A 24,830-nucleotide genomic window follows, 5' to 3' on the forward strand; every position below is an offset into this window, starting at 1 on the left:
CTAAATAGATGTTGCTGAGATTTTTCTATTAAATGGCCATCATCAGAGTAGAACTTGCATTTTAAAATCTGTATTTATTCACCTATAGCTATTATAAAAAAAATAAAGAAACTGCTTAGGCTGACATTTTTTGCTTTTGGTCTTAGTCCAGGAAAGATAAGACATACATTGAGCTGTTTTAATTACTGGGGGGTGGGTGGGGGATGTGTAACTAAGCATGACATTTACTTGTTACAGCCCCCCAGAAAATATTAAGTCTTTAAAAACCACTCCTATCTTACCTGAGGGATGTATTACAGAAGCTATTCAAAGAAAAATATACTGCTAGCCTAAGGTTATCAAGGAAAGGAAGAGGATTCTTTGTTCCATCACTCCCCATGCTGAATCCTATCAAACTGTCAATTCTGTTGGGTTCCCTGCCTCCCCCCCCCGACACTATATGGGGAGACAGCTTAAATCTTCTCCTACAGTTGCTCTCATCTACCACTCATAGGGTTAAAACAGTTTTCCAGTAGCATCTATATAGTGCAACCATCCACAGGAGCACTGAACATTTGGTCAGGTTTCTCAAATTGTGATACAGTTGCACCTGCTTAACATCTTCAGCTTGGTTTTGACCCAACTACTACTTAGCATAAAATACCATGGCTGCTGTTATAAATTGATGTTGAGGACATCATTTAATCTCCTCACACACCACAGTGGACATCTCAGTACCAAGAGAAATGAGAAGTAACAAGAAAACACATTTGAGAAAGGATGACATGCAAGACAGACATCTTGAAACAAAACAAACAATTAGAGACACAGTATACTAAATTACGCTTCCCTCCTTTGAAATTTAATATCTAGGCATTTCAATGAACTTGTGGGCAAGAAATTGTATAGATTAAAAAGATGTGGGTTTTTTCAATTTGAAAAGCAGTTTGAATATCATTCTTTGACTGAACAAACAAATGAAACCAGGAGACATGCTGCTGGCTCAAGACAACTCAAAAATGGCTCACAAGAAAGAAACAGTGACAACAGTCCTTTGCTTGAGGAACACAAAGTTAAGCTGTCTATGAGTAGTCACCTGGCACAATTAGCAACATGTTCAGCAAAGCTTACATTCCTATGTTGAATGAGCATTTTCCTAGGAACATGCTCACTGCCAAAATGCCAGTATACATGCTGCAGCATCTCTCTCAGGCCTGCCACGTGACAAGGGAGAATGGCTACAACGACACAAATTAACCTGCTATTCATGTAAGTCATCTGAATCTTTTAAACCAGTTTCTGTTCTTTCTCAAGAAAATGTAATTTGTTTACTTCACCTTGCCAACAATTCATGTGATGCCCAGATCTACCTCACTAGACAAGATCACTATTAAAACTTTTTACAAAAAACAGACATCAAGCCAAAGTACAAGTCATTCAAAGACTGACTGTGTCTTCCTATTCAAGTCTGCACTCAAAACTGTTCAAAGCTGCACAGCATCATGACATACTCTCGTATAGTTGTCTTGGAGCAGGGTAGCAGATGTAGGCCATGTTTCCATTTCCATTCTACATGTTTGTAAAACACAAAGACATTATATCAAAGGACCATCAAAACTCTGTGTAATAGTAAGAAATCTTCAGAACCTTTCCCATCTAGTAAAGACATATTAATTTGTGCTGTATTATCTTTCTGTAATTATATCGGGGTTTGCAGCACCCAGTGTAGTGTGGCAAGGAACTAAAAATGAGTGCAGGAATAGAAGTCTTTCCAAAAAGCTGCAGGCAAGGATGCTTTTCTCAGGTTAGCTTGCTCATGACAATGGCATTTTTAATGGCAATTCTGGCAATATGGTGACCCCTACCGCTACCTCAAGTCAAAAGCCATCTTTTTGATGACCACACATGAAGATGCACACATTTCTAACACTTCTGGTTTCTGCTGAGTTCTAATACTGAGCATTCATTTGATCTGATTCAATTCAGTGTGATTCACAGCAGTAAAGGGCTTGTTTCACACACAATTAAACAATGTTCCCCCAGCAAAACTGATGGATAAATGGCTACAGCACTGGGTGTTTGGTTGTTGCTTTTTTTCCCCCTTTTAAATATTATGGACCAGATAAATGGCCAGTCTGAGTCTCCTCTTTAAAAAATGGACTGTCATTATTAACAGATCATGCATTAACCCAAACGGACTTTAAGAAACACTAGTGATTTAACATACTTAGTAAGAAAAGAGTTGGTAAATGCAAGTTCTCAATTTCCATTTTCCACCTCTATTTCTGATCTTTTCTATAGGCAGAACATAGAGGTGGCAGATTTGTTTTCTACATAAGTGTTGGAAAAACTACTGCAACTATGGAAATTATTTCAGGGAATCAATTCATTTCAACTTAACCAGAGCTAATTTGAGAGTTATTTCTATGCTACAAGAGATGATACATGAATCATGAAGAAGGCTCACTATTTCTTGCTTGGCTAGCGACTCAGACAATGCCCACACAAACAGTATAATATGAATGAGCTTCTTTATGTAGATGGACTATATAACCCAGCCTCCCCTAAGTACATTACTAACGTCTAATCATAATTTCATTAGCAATCTGATTTACTAAATTTACACAAAAACCAGACACAGATCATGTTGTCAAAAGTCCTATTTTACAGACTGGCATTACTGTTCAATTACAATATAGCACTATATAAAGGTAATGTAATCATCAGTACACCTTGTAAGGAAAGAAAAATATATCTACAAAACAATCTGGGGTAAAATTACCTTGAAGTATAAATATCAAGAACTGCTATGAGGTGGTACCCAGTACATAACTCTGCCCACAGTCAGAAGTTCAGTTTTACCAGTCCCTCAAAGCATTACTTGGATCATTTTTATACTACCCCGACTATATGCAAAGCTCACAAGGTAAACACAACAATCCACTTAAGCTTCATGCTTTTACTCCTGTAATGAGAAGAAATACTGGATGTTACACAACTGTTTCTAAAAGACAAATAAGGAAGTTCAGAACCTAATCTGAAGTTTGGAGTAACGCATCTGTATTTGTCAGATTGATGTTTCAGAAAGAGTTGGGGCAGGAAACGACAGGCTCCTCACCACTGGACAGCAAAACTCCATATAGTCACAGGGGATATGCAGAAGGTAAATGTGAGACAGAAAAGAAGAAAGGAAAAGGCAAGGAAGAAATAGATTGTCCACAACAGGTATTACTGACATACTTTTAAGAACAGATGGCAACCAGCAGTGACGTGATACAAGGCATTCAGTTTCCAGAGATTTGGCAGTCCTCAAAATAGTGGAATGGCTTTTACAGTAACCTAACTCCAATGCATGTTCTTCCAAGGAAACAATAGATAAGAAGTTATTTTCATACACTGCACCAGCTGGTTTGAGAACTGTCAAGTTAGAAGGCTGAGAATTTGTAAGGATTAAAGAGGCAGGAAAGCTTTCTGGCCTTGCAGAGCGAGGTCTTCGGGGCCACACAGCAGCCATGCAAATTACCTACCAACACCAGTGACTGCCCAGTTCAGTCATGTTCCATTATAAAAAAAAAAAATACAGTTCATAATTAAAAAAAAACACCAATAAAACCCCACACACATACGTACATATCTCAAGACATAACAAAGGAGAAAAACTCCAAGCTCTCTGGAGTGTTCAAAAGCCAAAGTACGCTATCAGCAATTGGCTCCAAATTTAATCCAATGCTTTTAGACAGATGGAATCTAAGCATGAAATCGTGGTGATTTAGCTCTATCATTTCTGTTTTATTTAAAATAGAAACAACACAAGCAAACCAGTGTTTATTTTCTCAGCAAGACTGATTCTCACTTAACTTCAAACAAACATAAAAATTACATACAGTTAGTGAATTCAACTGTTTCTGCTCAAGACAAAAAAAAAAAACCCCACACACACAAACAGAAAACAAAAACAAGAGATCCCTTTTTCTCTTTTCTTTAAATAAAAAGAGGGTGCAACATGGCAAAGAACTGCTTTTCAGCTCTCAGTCATTTCCTAAAGGAATTACTGAGATTATTCTAACCAAAATGAAAATATTCCACTGCACTTGCACAAAAAAAGCTACTTTTGTCACAGGCCAGCTCAATGCCCCAGTGCATTTTGATTGTCAATGTTTAAAGTGCTTTCCAGTGTCTTTTGCTGAAGAGATACATAATGGGCAGAATACTTGATTTTAAATTATTTTATCAGAGTGCATAAGAATAAATTAAGCCAGAAACACTAGCACCTAATGCAAATATAGTTTTATTCATTTTTAAAAAGAGATGTATTTGATTTGAAAGCATATGCCTGTGTATCTACCCTATCTCATAGATCTGAATGACTCAGCACTTACCCACACAAACAGCTGTCATTATTTTAAACCACAACATAATGGGCTACGTCCATTACCAATAAAAAGTTTCCAAATAAAGCATCTTGGAAAAATCATCTGTATACTACAGGCTTCACAGACCTCAAGACAACAGGAAACATGTTCATTTTTGTTTTCTGCAGCCACCCATTATTTTTTGTTTTAAGCACACAAAATCCAAAATACTGATTAACTCCAGAATTAGGGAAATTTAATTCTCAATTACTGGAAGTTCCACAAGGCAAAACTCAGTCTTACTAATGCAGAGAAGCTGGTCAGATATTGACTGCAAGAACAGAGGGCAATCCTTGCTCAGAGCCTCACCATAAATGAAACAGCCTGAAGAAAGAGGATTATTCACTTACACACATAGTAAGGAAGGAGCTAAAATCTTGGGATATAGGAGGCCACATATCAAAGAGCTGATGGTCTGATGACAAGCAATTAATCTCATCTAAATATACTATTACTCAGCAGGCAACGTTCTCAGCTTTTCACCCAATGTCTAACACACAGAGAATACATCAGCCCACCCACATTTTCATAATGCCTCTGTCACCACTGAAATTAATATTTTTGAAGTGAAAATCCGTGAAGCAGACCTTCAGGAATGCACATGGCAACAAACACCAATACCACACAAGGTGTCTTGCAGTCTGGAAGAGCAGAAGTCATGCAGGAGATGACCAGGGAGTGTGTGCATGTCCCTCTGTGACCATGGGGCCCCGGCAGCAGTGCCTGGGACACCCAGCTCAGGACATCCGAGTGCCTGCACTCTGCTGACTTCAGCTGAGGCCAGCTGGTCAGGCAGGCTGAAGGCTAAACACACAGAGGGGTGAAATATAGGGAGTTTCTGTAGTGAATGCTGTGCAGAAAGACGACAAACTCCAATACGGCTAGAACCGTGCAAGAGCAAGTCTGACCGGTCCCCTGAGATGCTCCCACCTTTACTATTTGCTATCTGACAGTTTTACTGCTTTTGCTGTTGATCATTGATTCTTGTAGAAAACAGCTTGCTCGGGCATGTACATTACACGCAGATATTCTGCAATCCATTTGCCATTAAACTGTTGCACTTCTAAGCAAAGAAGTTGCTTGGCTTGTCCAGAATAACACATTGCATTCACTTGCCATTTCAGTTTTCATGATCATCTGCTTTCTCACACAAATCAACATTCCTGCTTATACTGGGCTACATTTGCATCTCTGCATGTAAAAAAATAAAGTCATCTTGCATCAAGTCACACCTTTCCAATTAAACAGAACTCTGCAATCAGACTAAACGTTGTTGGCAGGTGGAATGAGTTTATGTCAGAGAAAGCAAAACCCCACATATTGTTCATTAAAAGGATTGGCATATATAGAGGTTTTTTTATTGTTTGCCTGTGTGAACAAAAAACTTCCAAGCAACCAACATTTACAAAGTAATTTGTTGTTGTTGCTAGGGTAAAGATCTAGCAACACATTTCCAACATAAAACCCAAGTGACTGAGTGTCACCAAAATGTATTAAGATCAAAGAAGTATCAGGGTAATCAACAAAATTGTAGTAATTTCTTAAGAGTAAATTTCACAAAGCACACCTAAAACCGTTTCTTTACAGCACAATTTTCTAAGGCACATAAGTTTTACTTCAAGCAGCTCAAAAAGGTCAATTTACCATCCAAAACCAAAGCCATGTTCGCATCAGACAAAACTCACATAACACACTCAAAGATGGTATCACGTTATATTACAGTCCTCCTACCACCTGCCACAAGGTGTGTCTAACCTACAAAAGGAAACTTTTGCAAGACAAAGATTGCATTAAATAATTGTCTCAATTATTCTTTCAGCAGCTGATGTTCAGAAGGCAGCCTTGTTTTTAGGCAGAAGCATTTAATGCACATATGTGCTAAAGCAAACTTTAAAAGCAGCTTCCTCAGTCAGTTTTGGAACTTTAGAGGAAACAATAAAGGATTACCATAAAGTAAAGAATTTGGGGTATTTCCAAATTCAAAGCCAAGTAATGCAATACACTACCATGGGATGTATCAGAAGAACTGGCCAAACCTGTACAGCCGCAATGATTCGTAGCTCTCACAAGCAGAAAAAAAATGTACAGGCTGCACCAGCTCAGCAGAACCAAGGGAAGGCTTTATTTTAAATACTATGTCCATCTACTCTAACCAATTTTTACAGAACAGTGAGGCTGTCATTCCACAAGGAATAAAGGAACTGTAAAAGAGAAAAGAAGCAAAGAACTTATCTCAAGATAACCTAGATATTTTATAGTCTATGATTGCCCCAAAGACCCTGCCCATTAAATGCAGGATGGTTATTTTTCTTTATAAGGAAAGCACCAAGAGAAAAAAGAAGTGAAACAAGAAGGACATCAGAGCAGTCACAGTGTTATATATTTTGATGGGAATGCACACTTAGCCGGAAGTACCTGATGCAGTTAAAAGTAATAAGACTGCTTTTGACCAACAGAAATTAGTTATCAATTGTTAGAAGCATTGAAAGAGCTTCTGTAGTTTAGGGTTCCTTTGTATTTGGCGCCCCTACTTGATGCACTGCACATCAGTACAGAACTCAAACACCAGCTATGGAAGTGACAAAAGCTGTAGGGAAATGAAAGAGTGTTGCTGCTACAGCAATGACAATTTCAAGAACGTGTCTGGAGACTATAGCCTAAAAGGAATTTTCAACAAGAAACACACATGAAAACAAGCATGGGTGCACAAATAAGATGCAGAAAAGGATAGTGATATAAAAACTGTATTAGGACTGCTGTAAACCACTGACATCTAGAGATTGGCAAGAAAAATGCAGAATAAACTGTAGCACAAAACTTTCATATGCAATAATCCCTAACTTCACAATTCATATTTAATTCACTTCAATTTTTTCCTTTAGATTTTCCCTTTTGTGCTGCTTGTGATGCACAAGGACCATAAACAGTTTACATAGATTAACAGAGTAATGGCAGATATCCATGTCATGTGCTCAAATCGTTTCACTGAAGTATTTACATCCTAGATTACACTGGAGATATCCCACACTCCAGTCTTTGTTTCTATATTATATATTCAAGTTTAACCACTGCTCTCTAAGTAGTTCAGCTCTCTAAGGCTAGCCAGTGCTACACAACTGGATCTAGTAGTTGGTATTGTCTGACAGCCAGTTATAGAATCACGTAGTCCACAATTGAGTAAGCTAGTGTAAATCAGTCTTAATGGCAATCCCCTCCATGGGCCATCTACATGCTGCTCTGATATAATCACAGATCCCAGGAAAAACAGAATTAGATTGTGCAGCTTCTTACCTGCAGCTCCTTTGAGACTCTCTCTAAGTGGTTAGTTATCTTTTTTATTAGGTCACTATACATCTGTTCCGAATGCTGCTGGCATACACATTTATACACACAACTGCAGAAACAAATATAGGAACAAACAATGAACTTACAACAGTTTGCAATGAAGGGTAACAGACTTCAAAATATTTTGTTCAAGTCTCAACTTAGAGGATAATAGAGTTAACTGAATGATTGCTGAACTTTTAAATACAGCCCTCAGCTTGGAATGAGCTCCAGAGGACACCCAAATCTCCCCTGGAGGCCCCAGTGTGTCTGCCCCATTCCCCCTCCCTGACCTCACTCTAACTTACAATGAGTTCTCTTAACAGTGCACTTCAGAATAGCCAGGATAATGCTGTCAACAGCACGCTCATAACTCTGGCTTTTGTCTCTCCTACGTGAATAAAGTCTCCATTAAATAAGCAGGTTTAATGATTATATGCATATTCTAGGGCAAAACCCATATTAAAAGAAGGGCAACACTGACGAGCAGTCATAGAAGTTGCACCAAAACCATGCTAGTGTTTTAAAAAGAAACAGCAAAAGTTCTAAGATTACAGAGCCAAGCATGTTACTCTATCCTTTGTTCCTTAGAATCTAAGAACACCCTACATTTTTATAATAAACAAAGATGCAGAGAAAGAGTAACAAAGTTTAATTCTGCATTCCACAGCTTGGCTGTGTTAACTCTGGTCTTCAGCATCACCTTTGTTTTTTAAGAACATTTTAGTGCTCTAACACTGCAATATAACATATCTGCAAAATAAGGCTATGAATTGAAAACATATTTACAACAGTTGTAAAACAAATACATACATTACTTTCAGCAAGAAGTTACATTAACGTAGTCATCATTGTCACGACTAACACCAACATTATCTGTACCAAGCAGCTTTTACTTCCCTTGAGTGCTTTCGTTCTTTGAAGTCAGCATTTTGAAAGCTAGCTGACAAAAATCAAGAGGCGCAAGGAAGGCTTCAGCTGATATCTTGGGCAAGCCAAATCTCCGCCCCATGCCTCTGTTCCGCTCTCCTCTCCCTGCATCCCTCTGTACTGAGTACTGTGACAGCAAGCAATTTAGGCCAGAGACTGCTCCTTAGGACATGCACAGCCAAAATACTTCCAGCAAAGTCCAGATCCCAGACTTGAATTCTGCAGGTTTTCAATAGCACCGAAAGCCTAAAGCTATGGTACAGCAACAGTGTGTCTCTGTAGGGCAATTACGACATTCCAATTCTCTACTGAAAAGGTGGCACAATGACAGACTGCAAAGATGGGATTAAAACAACCAGACTATGGGCTATTGCAATTTTATAACGCTATTGAGAGGTTAGGCACCACCTTCAAGCCTTCAGGGGCCAAGACAGCACTCTCATTCAATAACTGCCACTCTTGAAGTCTTCTGGAGGAAAGTTTTACAGTTGAATTATCAGTAACTTTTAGAAGTCTGTATTTATTTCCTTTGACAACTTCAAAAGCCCCAAAAATACAGCGTTCATCCTTATGCAAAGTCTGCTTATTTGGCAAACCGTGCCACTTCTTAAAAACCAAAAGACACCCAACACCTCTCCTACTAATATATTTTAAAAATAATTATCTGTAGTTTGATATTATTTACATATCAGTCAAAGTCATCCTGGTTTTTTTCCACATGAAGTCTACCAATATCAGATCCTATTTTGGAATAGTCAAGTGCAAAAGACATTGTGGTATGATGCAGTAACAGAAAAAATATCAATTTAATTTAGATCAAATAGAGAAGCACTGATAAGAAAAGCCAGACTGATTTTCGTGATCTCTTACAAACCAGCCAGCTAGGTAACAACAGCAAATGGCCATATGTTTGTTTGCTCCATAACTAACCAGTATATAGTCACTTCCACAAGCTGACCACTTCATTTGCAATGCTCTAACTAAACTGAATTTGAAAGTACATGTCTGCTTAGTGTTACATACAATATCACTACACCTACTTCTGCAACACGATCTGTAGTCAAGTATCATCCTTCGTACGTACGTGCAGAGCATGTTTACATTTTGTTTGAGCACTTCTATTTAGAGGTTGCTTCCCCATTTTGGGATCCTGTTTTCAGTTCCTGATTGTGGGCTGATTCTGTGAATCATCCTTGCCCTGCTATTACCCAAAAGAAGTCAGCAGCTTGTTAGTCTTTTAGCATAACCAAACGCCTTAGGAAAAGGAAGACCCAAGCAGGACATTAGAAGATAAGCATTTATTGAGAAGAATGAAGATCTGAAACCTTTAAGTTTTCCTGAAGAACAGACCTAATTGCATTGTCCCTGGGAGGCAGCCATAACAGTTGCCAGAAGTACAACTTAGTTGTTCACATTTTCCTCATCTCAAAGGTTCCTTCATGTCTCTCTGTCAATATATGTAACCCTTTCAATAGGAACTGACTATGCACAGGCAGGCTTCGGACTCAAAGATGAAAACAGTCACTAATCACACTGTGACACCTTATGGGTAAACTGATCTGTAGTAAATACCTCCATACACACCTTTGAAGTTATCTCCTAGCTTTCACTGCTGTGGAGTAGACACCTACAGTTATCACTGATCATGTCAGATAGAGTAGTTTGGGCATCTAACAATGTATTTTGAGTTTATATTATGGAAACCTTGATTCCTTTAGTCAGCACAAGGGCGATCAAAAAGACCACTGCATTTTCAGCTCAGTTTCACTGTAAAAAAAATATAAAAGATATGTAGCTATTTGAACCACTTCAAAAAACACATCCCATTTCCAGACTAAAGAACTAGCATAGGAATGCAGAGAGGATCTAAACCCCAAGTCTGATACAGACTTTCTGTAATACTGCAAGCAAGCGTCATCACTAAATTCAACAAAAAAGCAGTTTTTCTTCCATCCTCAATCTATGTTGTCTAGATTATAAGACACACAAAGGGACACTCTCTAAAATAAATTAAAAAAACCCTCCTGACTGGAAGACACTGTGTCAGAGTAATTACATTCACAGATATTTTTAAAAGAAAACTTAAACTGACACACTAGCTTTATCAGTAACACAGTTTAGTGTTACAAAACAGACAATCTTTTGTTTTGGTAAGATACATGCAACAGACATCTGCGCATCATTACAATACTGCATCAAGTGTCACCCTGATGAAACAGGGTTAGCTACGAGAAACTTCAAACCCATTTTTCCTTTAATAAAGAAAGCTTTTGAGCCGTTGTCAAAAAGATGACAAAGATGAACTGCAGTTATCTGAAAACCATAACCAGGTAGAGACCTACTCTAGGTATTAAAGCATTAATTTTTCACACCTACTCTTTATCAGAGATCACTATCAAGAGATGTGGGCTTAACTCTTACTCACGGCTGTTTGCACATTGGGAATTTCAGGCTAGGAAAGGGATTTTGATTACTTAGACTAAAGCTGCAAAATGACTCTCAATTTAAATTGACCATCTCTATTTATACACATGATGATGTCTGAGTCCTGATAACAGCAGTTCCAAAAGTTTCAAGAGGAAAGAGGAAGTTTAATAAAGTTTTTAACAGGAGTTAAGAGGGAAGACTAAACACCTGCTGTTCTTGGATCAGGTTCCCCAATCCAGAGTTTCAAACTGGAGCGACAAAGTAGCTAAGAGCAAGTAGGCATTAGACAATAGAGCTGAAAGCCTCTAAAAACGGTAATCAGTGACTGAGCTGCCAGTGTTATTTCATAGAGTGTAACACTATGGTAAAGAAAACTAAGACAGCAGTGCTACCAGTTGTGTTGCTGGCAAGGGCCAGGAGTTTTAACAGCATCTTGGCCAGTAAATGCAGCAGCAGCCATCCAGCTTCCATCCTATTTACCAACACCCTGGAAACCTGTCACCTACAGAACAAAAATCTCAATTTTCACCAATCTCCTAAGGAACTGCCAGGTCTCTAAAGCATTTAGCATTTTGGTTTGGAGCAGTAGTGTGGTTTTGAAGCAAATCCCCTACCGTTCCCACTACTGTGCACTAGCTTAGTCTGCAGGGCAGTTCTGGTGAGTGATGCCTTTTAAAGGAAAGTAAATGGCAGCTCCAGGCCAGGTACAAATCAAATGTTCTGCAGACAAGAATGGAGATATGAAGGACCGAATCTTATGCCAGTGCTCTAACTGCACATGCAGCAGGATGGCTGGGCAAGGGGGAAATCAGACCAAATCTGTTCTATCAGAAGACACAAATGACAGTTTATACGGATGGACCTTGGCACCAGTCGCTTCTATTTACTTCTGCACCTCTACTGCACCAAACTGGTTCCTATTAGACATGACAAAGCAGCCTTTTGAAGCATTAAGGCAAACGCCTAACATGCCAGTATCTTCTTCCCCTTTGAGGAAAGGGAGTTAGAGATTTTAATACATTTCTTAATATATTACACTAAGCAACTGTGGTGGAGCTTTCAGCGCTTATGCATTTTTCTTCTTCAGCATTTATTCCTGTTAACACAGCATATCACGATATGTATCTATTATTCACTCATTCCAACCACTTAATATTGTACTTCACATAACCTTCCCACTTCCCTCCTCATAGATACAAAATATGACACGGCTGCAAGATAAAAACCAAACATTTAACTTCAAAGAAAAATAAAAAAGTAACATAGCACTTAAAAGATTTCCTTACCTGTATATTTGTTCATAGGAGATAGGGATGTAGTCACCAGGACTCTGAGTTAAAAGCTGATCTATGGCACTGTCCAACTTTGGCCAGTATGTGCTCTTATAGTCTTCAATTGTTATAACATTCATTACTACAAGAAAAAGACAAAACTACATTTAGTAACTTTAGCTAAAAGATGAGAAGCAAGTGAATGCTCTGCAGTTTCAGATCACACCAATTAGCTGGCCAAAAAAACTGGGAATTGTTCACGTCCTCTAAGATAACTTCATCTAAAACTAAAGCCCAGACTTGAATTTGTAGCTTTTCATTTACAGGAAAAAAAAATAAAATCAGAAAACCTGCCAAATCTGTGCTTGGCTATTTATTAGGGATCCAAATTGCAGGGAAAAATGAACTCCTGGGAGTCCTAGCATGACAATATAGTAATAATGTAAAAAAAAAAAAAAAAAAAAGTAGTTCAGTACTTAGCTCAGATTAGTAAATTATGCTACTTTACAGGAGTCCAGAAACAACAATTAACACTGGGTCCTCACATGCAGGAAAACAAGCTTTGGCCAAGACTGGTAGTTTTTAGAATTCTCCTTCCCAGCAGATGTATTAATTTTACAAGTCTCAGGTGGGACCAGCAGCTTCCTTGGCCCGAAAACTGATGCAATTCCCTCTGCCTTCAATTGCAGTTAGGCTCCCAGGCAACTTTTTTGGATCTGTATTACAGTTCCCCCTCTAGCAGGCACAATAATATTCCTTTTCCAGATAAGGATCAACACAGGGAAGAATAGGAGGCATTTAAATTAGTGTTTCCCATCACTCCCTGATTTTCCTCCTGAGCTTCCCAACTGTTGTGCAAGCTACTCTGTGTGCCTTCACAGACACAGAAGAGTTTTAATCTCTCTCTTTTCAGGGAGGATTTCTGAACTAACCACACATGGCTCAGTTCCAATAGCAGCCATAGTAGGAAGGTGAACACCTTCCCTTCAGAGATGTACTCACAGGACTACCTTGCTGGCTTGTCACACCATGCTTCACAGCACCCACTCAAAACACAGCCCTCAGTAACTATCCAGTCCAAGAAACGTAAATTAATTTCTTCATTTGAACTCCACATGTGGGTCTGGGCTATATGGAAGAGAGAATAAGGATAGCTCCCAACCCAATCCAGTTTGGACACCGCACTGAAAAAAAGTATTTTTAATAGGGCTGCATTTTAAATACATGTGTAAAAGTAGATTCACTGTTGGGTTTGACAAGCAAGATGTCCAAAATGTTATTTTCACAAGGGGTTGAAAGGAGCTGGGTAAGTCACTTTTGGCAGCATTATGAAGAACAATTCTAGGGAGATAGAGGCGAAACAGTTAACAGTATCATGAGAAAAAGAAGCATATAAAAAGAATGTGGAGTAAAGAGAGGTGTGAGACAAGAAAGTGTTTGAACACTTGTAAGAGCAGGTATTACAGATTCCTGTTGTGTGTCTTTTTAGGGTATTTCTGCCAAAAACCTTGCTTAGTGAAGAAGGTTAGTGTAGTACTCCTAGCCCCCTCTTCACTCAACTGGCCATTGGCTCACTCTTGCTTCATACCTGTTACAGAAACAGATCTAGTTAACCTAGTGTCTGAGCAGTCAACAGGCCACCACAACCAAGTGCTGCAGGATGCTGTCCCAACACTCCAGCCTGCAATCTGAAAGTATGACAACATTTGCGAACCAGTTGATAAAGGTTACGGGTCTGGATACACAGCTACCAGGGCACAAGTCAATGTGTCCAGCAAGTCAGCTCGACGATGTAAAAGCATCCATGCAGTCAGGAACAGCACAGCACCTGCCTGACAGGAAATTCACCCCTTATTCATCCGTCTAGCAATGACTTGCTTGAGTTCTCATCTCTTACAGAGCCCAAGCTCCAGGCAGATGTGCTCAGGAGCAGGTTCCCTGTAGTAGCTTTACTATTCATGTTTACACTCAGCAGCAAAAAATTGAGCATTTGTATTTCACTTTGTTACCCAAAAAAGGTGGGTCTCCACAGACACTCTGTTCCACCGAAAACATTAAACTGAAGTCAGCATAAATATTAGACCAAGTCTTGATTCTGTTCCACTGAAAACATTAAACTGAAGTCAGCATAAATATTAGACCAAGTCTTGATTTAAGATTTCAATGTATAATCACACCACATCTGGTTTAACATATTAAACGAGCTCTATTCATTTGAAAGAAAATAGTCAAGTAGGAATTGAGAACACTGCAAAATAATTTTTTTAACAGGCTGTTGAGATGTCCATTTATTTTTCTTACAATATGGAAAAAGAAAGCAGCAGCAGACAGGAAGGCCTGCCCATTACAAGTTCTGCACAGGTAAAGGACAAAATGCTTTTACAAGCAGACCCTGGAGACTTGCATAGGAAACACCAATGAGTGCAAAGTAACATTCTAGAAAAGCTTCATTTTTATTTAAAAGACTCTTACAAGTATTATTTCATTTGATTTCCACACTTCAGCTCTGAAACTAAGCCAACAATAATATTTATACAGTTAAGAGTCCAAAGACTACACACTGAACAATCACTACTTTTATTCTTCTAATCCAGAAAACAAATTACTTTAAAATTTTAATAACTGTCACAAGTCAGTAATGTCTCTTTTTTCTGTCAGTGCTTACACAGACAAAAGGGAAGGATGACCGAGTAGCACCCTCCAATTACAAACTCTGCAAGAACCTCAGGACTAGGAAGGAAAAGAATCACACAAACCCTTAGAAAGGAAAGACAGACTGCCCTTTCAGAAACTTCAATTTTTTACTTTTCCATCTTTTTAGGATGTCATTGTTAAATGTTTATCCCTACATTACGTATTCAAGATTTAAAAGGATTTGCCCAGCAGCCTCCATTTCCAAATTGCAAGGAAAGGGTGATACTAAAAAGATTAATTTCATTGAGATTTATTAACTTTCTGGGAAGTGACACAGACAATTTGTAACAAAGCATGCTAGAATGCATGATTTTATCCAACTACAGCAAGTTTGGGGTGGGGCTGGGAGAGAAATCAGTCTGATTGAATGGAAAGGAAGTCAGTATTTTCCAGCAAATTATAAAAGACTTCACCAGTAAAGCTTGAGAAGCAACTGCTGCTTTCCCATATACAGAAAAGTTCAAAGGAAAGACTGTTTAAGACAAATGCAGCAGTGAAACCATTTAAGTGAAAAAGAATATGCATGAGCTTTGTATCATAACCTAGATATTCCAGTATCACAGCCATAACTGAAACATGGCCTGCTCCAAGCTACCAAATTCTTTGATATCAACTTCATCAGAGGAATGGCAAAACCCACTAAGATTTAAGAAAAAAAACCAAAATGTCCAAGAGTAGGCATACATCCCCATGAAATTGATAAGAATAACTTATAAACACACATAGGTCAAAAAAGATGCCAGAACAGTAAGAAATAGGCACAAGAGATGAAGAATAGAATAATAATTAAGAAACATTAAAAAAACCCAAAAAAACTATACTGTTGGTTTTCTTATTTAGACAACTTAAACTGAAAAGCTACTCAAAACATTTACTATGTTCACATATTAAAAAAAATCCTTCTTTTAAAGCAATAGCTAAAAAAGCTGTGGACAGAGCAGGACAGATAAGCCAACCTACTGTGAAGTAAGCTGACATCAGTCTGACAATTCTGTCATTTATTCCAACAATAAAAATCAAAGCAAGCAGCTAGGCATCTTTCAGAAGCTTTACTACACCTCACAAAGTGACATATGTGAATCTTTACTGCTTTATTAGCAAGGCACCCTACAATCCTAAAATATTTTGTCAAAGTGTGAGAACTCTTCAAGCAGATGTCCGAGACTAGTCTACAAACCTGTAGCTATCACTGTGGCTCTACGCTTTCCTTTTCCTCAGCCATCATGCATATGTTTACAGAATAGATTTTGCTATACCCCCTGTCTGACACATCCTAGCATACATTAGCAAGTTTATGAGTCTGCCCTGCAGTTGCTTTCAATTCTATTCTACTTTTATTACACGTTTCTCAGTCTGCATTAAGACTGGTCAGTAAAAGTAATGTTAAACGTTTTCTTCATCAGATCATTTCCCTACGCAGCAAAGCACATACACCGCATGGAACTACATTATGCAACAGGGCAGTCAACAGATTTAATGGATATGCCAACACTCACAGCCACATGTGCCCATCCTGAATGGGACTGGGGTTAAATACATTTATAATCACACTTGCTTGAAAAGGATGAAAAAACCCAAGAAGGAAAACTCTTTATTTTCTTCATGATTCAGATACAGTGCAATTATTAGCACAGAAGAGTTTTACTTAAAGTATTAAATGCTCTTACTCTTATTTTCTCCCTTATGGACTTTGAAAAATATTTTTCATAACACTATTGCTTTATAAATCTGTAACTAGGACAGAAGACGAACTATGACCAGAAGACGAACTATGACCATAAATAAAGGTTTAGTTATAAGTTTACCAAAACATGGAAAATTTTCCTAAGGTGCTTGAACTAGAAGAAAAGCTACTAAATGAACTGTGCATTATTACATCTGATTTTAGTTCTCAGTCTCACCAAAATCTCAAGGAAGAATTCAATTTGGCCCCTTAGAAAGATTTTAAAGGGTTTCCATCTAACCTTCTTCCTCCATTATCCTGCCAGCTGAATTGGGCCAAAAAAGGCCCACCAGACAGCTTCAGTCTGCAACCCTGAACACAAAACCACCATGCCACCAAGTAATTACATATCGGAACACAGGCACTGGATTTTTTGGTTTGGAGGAAAGAATCGGAGGGAGAGACCTATCTGAAGTCAGAGGCACTCCAATTTATCATAGGATTGTTGGAAACTGTATGTCACCCACACTTTTGAAGGTCACCTGTAGCACAACCTGTCCAAGGCTAAGCCTCTGCATCGTGAAGCAAGCACGACATGAGTCCTTGCTCATTCAACTGCAAGAACTTCTTCATGCAGCAGAGACCAGACAACTTGCCTATCAAGCTGAAGACTGACAATCAGCTTCTCTACACATGTCCTGCCATGGCTAAGACAAAGCAAGCAGGATGGGATCTAGCACACACTGTCTCCCTTTTCACTGAACACTTGCATCAAAAGTGACCTTTCTCTCTTTTTCTATACATGGAAATTAAACAAAGGCGATTAAGGGATCCTCTGCCAGAGCCAGGATTAGAACAGGCAGGATCCAAACTCAGTTCCTGTACTTTTTCAGTCCACATTACTTCATTGGACTTGTTCTGTTCACATACACATATTGTGAAAGTTATCCACAATACAAAGGTGCAGAAAAGTTCTAATGAACTTAGAAATTTGTTTTTTACAGGGACTTTAATTTACTGATATTAAGCATTATTTTAAAGACAGACAGATATTGTGTTGGAATACCAATGCTGAAGTGAAAACAAGAACTCAAAAACCACACTCTAAGCAAAATCATGCACAGCCGCTGCTTATCCCCCTCAGACATAAATTGTTGATTAGCTGGAAAGTCACCTTCCCATTCGGTGAAGATCCAGCTTGAAAACCATTTTCATTCTGAAATAGAAGGAAACACTAAGACTTCAAATTTCTGGATAGGGAATTCAGGCGCTTAGCTTAGTGAGGCCAAACAATATTTCATCTCAACTCACTCGAGTGCTTGTGAGCCACCCCAAGGTATCTGGAGCCCTGACAAGTAAGGTGGGCAGAAAGCCAGAAAGCTCATGGAGTCTGGGAGCCTCAACTTCAAAGCTGCTGGCCTTGGCAATGTGCCTAGAGCCATGAAACCCAGGCTACCTGAGAAGCATGGATCCAGAAGCCTGAACTTCAAGCTTCTCATCAGCTCTGGAGCTGAGCTGCTGAGGAGCTGGACAGGTAAGCTAGCATTGTTGAAGGCGGAGGAAACAAAGCAAAAAAAAGTGTGTTTCCCATCAAAATTTCATCATGGTAGTTACATGGTTACATTTCCAAGAATACTTTTAACTAGCCAAATCCAAGTTTTCCCGCTGCCATTACAGAAAAGGGCATATTTTGCCCAGGGGCATGACTTCTGGGAATAAAAGTAGAATTGTAATGAACAGCAGAAAGATCTTCCCTTCACCTCGGCTCTGCAAAAAAACCCAGAAAAATCCGCCATTTCTGTTAAAAGCTACACACAAAAGGTGTTTTGAAACTATTTTGCGGGGGGTAAATTAATCTTCAGTTGTTCTTATCCGGCCTTTGCAGACATACACCCCTTCCAGGGGCTCTGCACACATTGCCATCCGCCATCACTGATCACTAACAGGACTCCAAGCCGCCTCTGGGGTTTTTCAGGCAGACAGAAAATGTCTTTTGGAAAACAGGACATGAGCTAAAAGCTTTGAGAAAAGCAACAGTGCCCCTGTACAGCTGAAAACCCTGCCTACACTCGCTCTCCCAGTTCCACAGCCAGACCTACCACGTCACCATGCCATGACAAGAAGGCAGCAGCAGAAGTTGGGGTGTTAATGAAGAAAGACGCTACCTTCTCCTTCCAAGGCACCTTAACGCCTTTGATTTCGCTTCGGGAGGCCTCTGGGGCCACGACTCATGCCAGGGGCCCACCGTAGGACAGACCTGAGCCTAGCCACCGGCGCGGGAGAAGCGCGCAGGGTGCAGGGGGGGGCAGCAAGGCAGGGCAGGCCGAGGAGGGAGCGGGTGACAGGGCCGCGGAGCCGCCCGGGGGCGAAGTCCCCGCGAAGGCCCCGGGGCTGAGGGCAGGGCGGTCACTCACGGAACTTGGAGGTCGAGGCGTTGATGTTGATGGCGGCGGCGATGGCTCCGGCTCCCCCCTTGCCCGCGGCGCCCCCCGGCTCGCAGCCCCGCAGCACGCCGTTGGTCTCGGGCACCGCGGGGAGCTCCGGCCCGGCCGGCGGCCCACCAGCGGCGCCGCGCAGGAGGCGGTCACCGAGCGGCGCCGCGGCGGGGCCCAGCAAGTGCCGCCCGTAGCCGCCGGCACCCCAGTTGTTGTGGTTCTGGTCGTCCATCATGGCCTCGCAGCCGCCGCCGCCGCCCTCCTCCTCCATGCTCTCCTCCTCCATGGCGGCTGCCTGCCTGCCGGCGCGGTGAGGAGCGAGGCGAGACGGGGCAGGGGATCACCGCCCGCCGCCCATGGCGGCCGCTCTCCGCCCGGCGGGGCTCGCCGCGGCACGGCTCCGGGCACAGCCCGCGGCCGCCAGCCCAGGCTCCGGCCGCACAGCGCGACGCTTTGCGACAGGCAGAAGACGGCGGAAGGACCAAAAACTCCCCCACACGCACCGCGAGGCATGCTGGGGAGTGTAGTCCGGCGGGGCGGAGCTGCGATTGGCCGGCGTGATGGAGAAGGCGGGGCCGCCCGCAGGCGGCCCTTCCCGCTGTGCATTGTGCGAAGGCGTGGGGGTCTGCCGCTGCCGTGAGGCGGGCGGCGGGGCCTGCGGGGGCGTATGGCCTTCCTCTCTCCCGGTTCTTCTCAAGCCCAGTCGTTAATTGTAACTTGAGCGGGGAGGCTCCAGCAGGGCCTGCGTTTGGCTTCCCTTTGCCGCTGAGGGGAGAGCCGCCGGACTGCCTTGCCGGCGCCCGGGCCTGCGCTCGCTCTCGGGCCCTTGGGCTGCACCCCCCTCTAGCGGGAAAGCGCTCCTCAGGCAGCGGCGGGGAAAAAAGCGCTGAACGGCGCCTAAACGTGTCAGTGGGTGTTGTACCACCCTTCCCGCTCTTCTGTAAAGTGCTTGCACAGCGTTACCGTTTTACCAGTGTTGCCTTTCGCCTGTTAATGGAGGAAAAGCCTAGACAAATGATGGATAAAACCGCTTATCTTGTTAATGAACAATGCAACAGTTAAACAATTTTTAATACTGGCTAGTTGCCTTCAAGTATACTTACATTAGGTTTTATTTTCATTTGCAACTGGCTACTGTGATGGAAGAACAGAAATGAATAGTGGATTTTTACAGAAAATAAATTTCCACTGTGTGGGGTTTTGCTCTTGTTTGGCAAAGAAAAAAAGTGAAAAACGAAGATAAAAGGAGAGGTGTCTAGCCTTCTTTCCAAAACATCTCATGAAAAGTGAAAAGCTTGTCATTTGTTTTCCAAATAGAAACACCGATTTCCATTTTAGCATGACACAAAATTGTCCTAAAAGCAGAATATGCTACTGATTTCACTATGGTGTGGAACAGGTCTGTCTCAAGTTGCTTTGATAACGGCAAGCGATGAAAAGAGTTTGTCCCTATGGCATTTTTTTCTTCTATATTTGAAGTAATAGTGTTTTTCTTAGATGAAAAGATCAGACTGTGCATCAACAGTTTATTTAAACCAATATACAGTCCTCTCCATTTTCTATCTTGGTAGGCAGCAGTGAGTCGTGGTTTGTCTCAGAGACCGAAAGCTGATACGGCACATCACGCATAGATCTTGGATTATGGGTTCAGCATATTCACACGCCTGTTTTGGCTGTTAATCTATTTCGATTCACACCTTAACCACAGCTGGAAAAAGGACAGAAAGGACATTTGTGTTCACTTCTGCTGCATCTTTGCATTTACTGAGTGGGATGTGTAATGGAATGTAATAGATATTAAACTTGGAAAGCTAAAGCAGCAAACCATTTTTAGCCTAGGTAAGTGTTGCAATTTTCTGGTAATCACAAAGAAACGTAAATGAAATTTGCATATTTTCACTGCTTCAAGAAAGACATGTTTGTGTTCTCAGCCTGCAGAGCAATGCCATCGTACCCTCCTACTCATCCGCTTCCACTGATCTCAGGAGCAGGTCTCGGATGGTTTGCCAGTATTTAAAAACACTGTGGCCTGAGGAGAAATCAGGAACTTATCCTTATCAGCATAGCTTTATCTTTGTCTCATTAATTTCCAAAGTGCTTATGTTAACATCTAAGAACAGTGGAAAAGTAAGATAAACCCAGCATTTTTCAGTTCTAGGATTTCTTGTTTTCTGCTTCATACTCTCCTGTTGCACACACCTATTTTTGTTACCATGTCTGTAATTTACTGACCAGCTGGGGCCTTTGTTTTGGACACAATTTTTAAAGGTATGTTTCCTTTTAATCCCTTTCACAATGTTGCTTGCACTGTGACTACACTCACTGCACTTCCTTGTGGCGGGAGTCCAAAAAAGCTTAGGAAATACTTCACTATGGAGTTCTCTACAAAGTCTCCTCTATCGCCTTGTGCAAGAAGCTAGCTCATCTTACAAATCAAACAAGAAGCTCTTTCTTGCCTCCCATAAGGCAAATGACAAGCTTCAACAGTCATCTATGGCTCATGCTATTTAAACACATGACTGCGTGCTGATAAAAAGGCACCATCAAATACTTTGTCATTAAAGCAGCACTTGTTTTTGCATGCACTTTAGAGGCTGCTCCGCATCATTTCCTTTTTTCCTCGTCAGCGTGTGAAAGTTTGATTCAGGCTTTAAATACTGGCTTGGTGAAATTACATTTTGTAATACCATAACTATAATTATTTTCAATATTATTTGAGAATACAATGTACAAATGCAATTCCAACAAGACCCGAGTATCCTCACGTCTCTATAAAATCCCTGGAGACTTGAGACTTGTCTTTATTGTAACTAGCTCATCAGTAGACTATAGTACTTTTGCCGACAAAGTAACATGTAGATGTCACACTTTCATTTCAGACTCCTATATCTGTATTTAATTACCTAGACAAGTACCAGAATCATTTGCATCTTCATAATATTTACCTTTTTTTTTTTTTTGGCTCAGCACTTTTGATAACCAGGTCACAGCTCCAAGCTTTACTGCAAATTAGAAGGGAAGATCAAGGTTTCCTAACAGTACCCACAGAAAGTGTAAGTTAGTTGTTAAAGAAATATTTTCTGCACAGAAATTTGTAGAAATGAGGTTACAGGGGTGCTTTGCTCTCTGGGCTTTTAGAAGCAGGCTATGACACTTGCTTCTGCTGGATGTTTATCTTTTGCATAGTTTCAATTTTATATGAAAATTTGTATCAATCAGATAAGGGTATTTTCTTTTTCCTCAGGTATTTGTGTTTATAAAGCAGAATTATTAGGTACTCCATGTCACAGCTGGGTGTAAGTAGGTCGCAATTAAATGATATATATTAAGCCTGTCGGGAAATGATATGCACAGCATGTTTTGTTTTATTTCCTGCTATTGATCATAAACATTATGAAATTGATACAATTCTTCTTATTTTAAAACAGACCATTCTTCCTTATTTCCCAAGCGCCTGGTCCACTGAAGTCAATAGGAAAGCTTCTATTGACTTCAATGGGATTTCAGTCAAGCCCTAATACAGCGTGTAAAACGCTTCCCTGATTTATAGCTCTGGTCCTAAAAACCAAATGAAAAAAAAGAAAATAATTTTGTCAACAAAGAAATATGAATGCTAAGCAGAGCCTTAAATAGCAGTCTGTCAGAAGGAGCATGAAAAGTAGCTCTTTCGATGGTAAATAAGACAGCCCCTTGCAGTAAAATTGGTGGAGAGCAAATAAACCGAAAGGGAGGTTTGAGTGCTCATTACTTTTAAGACATATTTTGACAGTCTCGGAGAGATGACTTGCTTGAGCTCAGAGAACCAATAGTCCCTCTGCAGTCTGGCAATCTGTGGCATAGCCCTTCCAACAGCAACTACCACTTAGGGCAAACTGATTAGTGTAGAGTTTTCATGAAAATGTGCCAGTTACGGTATGGAGGGACCACCCTTAGTGTTTCTTGCCTGTATAGAGTCTGTGAACACAGACTATATGCAGTCTGTCTCATTATATTACAATCTCTTAGTTGGTCTCCACCTAGGAAAAAAAACCTACAAACAGCTTATGTGATAAGTCCTTGGGAACTAAAGGCTGTTAACACGTTTTATCAGCAGTATCAATTTCTGAGAGTTCAGAAGAAGGAAACAGCACAAGCAGAAATCAGCTGCCTGAAGAGAACAACCCCTGCCATCTTCCCCAGGCAGAGGAACGTAAGGGAAACAGCGCATTTAGAACATAAGGTAATCCCAACTACCCCCACCGAGCCAGCAGGAGCGTGCCCTTGCCAGATGCCAGCACAGTGCCTTTAGTGGAGAAGAGAAGCACATGCTCGCCACACAGCCAGGGAACATCGGAGTAAGTGCAAGCTGCTGATCAAAACCAAACACAAGCGCTCCAGAGATATTTGTCCTTTCTCCTGTACTGTGTCTGACATATACGTATGTTCTTGTGGTGCAGGGCACAGCAAAAATACATAGTCAAATCAGATCATAGTCTCCTGAAAGCAGCAAAAGAGTCGTAGGAGACACTCCACAGTCTGCTCTCTGTTATCCCCAGGTGCATATGCAAAAACTCAGCTGGTTAATTTGCATTTAGGTTAAATGGGAAAGTTTTATCTTACATTCAAGTGCATACCTGCTTCTGTCCTTTAGCAAGTAAGGCTGTGTTCCTCCTCTCCAGCCTTACAAAGAGAGCAGGACCCAAAACTGTGTGAACCTGTTTATAATGAAAATATATTTTCAAACCAGCTCCCTTTGGTCTGCCTGAACGCCATCAGCACCAAGATACTAACAGCACAATGGCTACACTGGTACATCGACTGAAATTTTTCCAACTTCCCCACTAGTGGTCACATTCCCTGCATCATCGGTACTTTGCCTACATCATCTATGCTTGATGTGAGGGCCCTGAGTGTACTAATTGACTATAATTAACATGACCAGCCTCAGTTAGGACCCCCACCTTCTGCTCTTTCATCCAGGAGCTCTAAGTTCAGAGCTTGAGGTTCATTCCTTGCCTGTGCTATGTCATGTGTGTCCTAACAGGACATGTCCTTTCTCTACCAGGTTCTTGCATGTTACTCTCTCCCTTATAAATTGGAGGATTATTTCAAGGTCTGTGTCACTCAGTTCCTGGATATGAGGGTAACTCAGTATTTGCCCCATGAGAACAGACAGAAGAGACAGCCCTGCGCAGCCGTGTTCCCTGGGCCAGAGCCTCAGCTGAACGTACGCTGGGTGCTCTGTTACGTCACTCAGGCACGTAACGCAACGCCCTAACCTGAGCCCTGAGGATAGCAGGATGGGAGGCATGTGTATCCTGTAATTTTACAGCACGTATATTTTGCTCATATGGGTTTGGTTTTGGTTTTACAGCACCAATACAAGGCACAATTCTTTTAGCATAATTACAAGACAAGCATTTTTGTGGCATGTCATACAGGTTAATCCTTCTAACTACAGGCATGACCAGATTATTCTGCCCCATAAGCCAATATCAAAAGGAACTCACATTTAAACAATAGAATGGGTTGGCTGGTATTCACTAGTAACCTCATTTTGGTTGTTTCTTGAGCCTTTGGTTGGCCAGTATAATATGTCTGGACAACACTGGGCCAGTGCGAGCAATAGAAAGGAGTCTCTGAAACTGTGTTCAGCACTTTATAAAACCAGCCACTGGCCTCCAGCATACATGAAAAATCTGGAGTATGATCTATC

The 24,830-nt window shown here is 40.8% G+C and overlaps 1 protein-coding gene across 1 annotated transcript in view; it reads right to left on the minus strand.

Moving 5' to 3' along the window:
• Positions 1–19,459, minus strand: part of CACUL1 (CDK2 associated cullin domain 1) — a 54,535-nt gene extending 35,076 nt beyond the window's left edge. The window contains exons 1-3 of the mRNA XM_082002035.1: positions 19,115–19,459; positions 12,359–12,485; positions 7,683–7,785 (exon numbers count right to left, since the gene is read on the minus strand). Of these exons, the coding sequence (XP_081858161.1) occupies positions 7,683–7,785; positions 12,359–12,485; positions 19,115–19,421 (537 nt within the window). The 5' untranslated portion in view covers positions 19,422–19,459. The remainder of the gene's footprint in view (positions 1–7,682; positions 7,786–12,358; positions 12,486–19,114) is intronic.
• Between the last annotated feature and the right edge of the window lie 5,371 nt (positions 19,460–24,830).

This window comes from Phaethon aethereus, assembly GCF_964289735.1.
Source record: "Phaethon aethereus genome assembly, chromosome: 7".
Lineage (NCBI taxonomy): Eukaryota > Metazoa > Chordata > Aves > Phaethontiformes > Phaethontidae > Phaethon > Phaethon aethereus.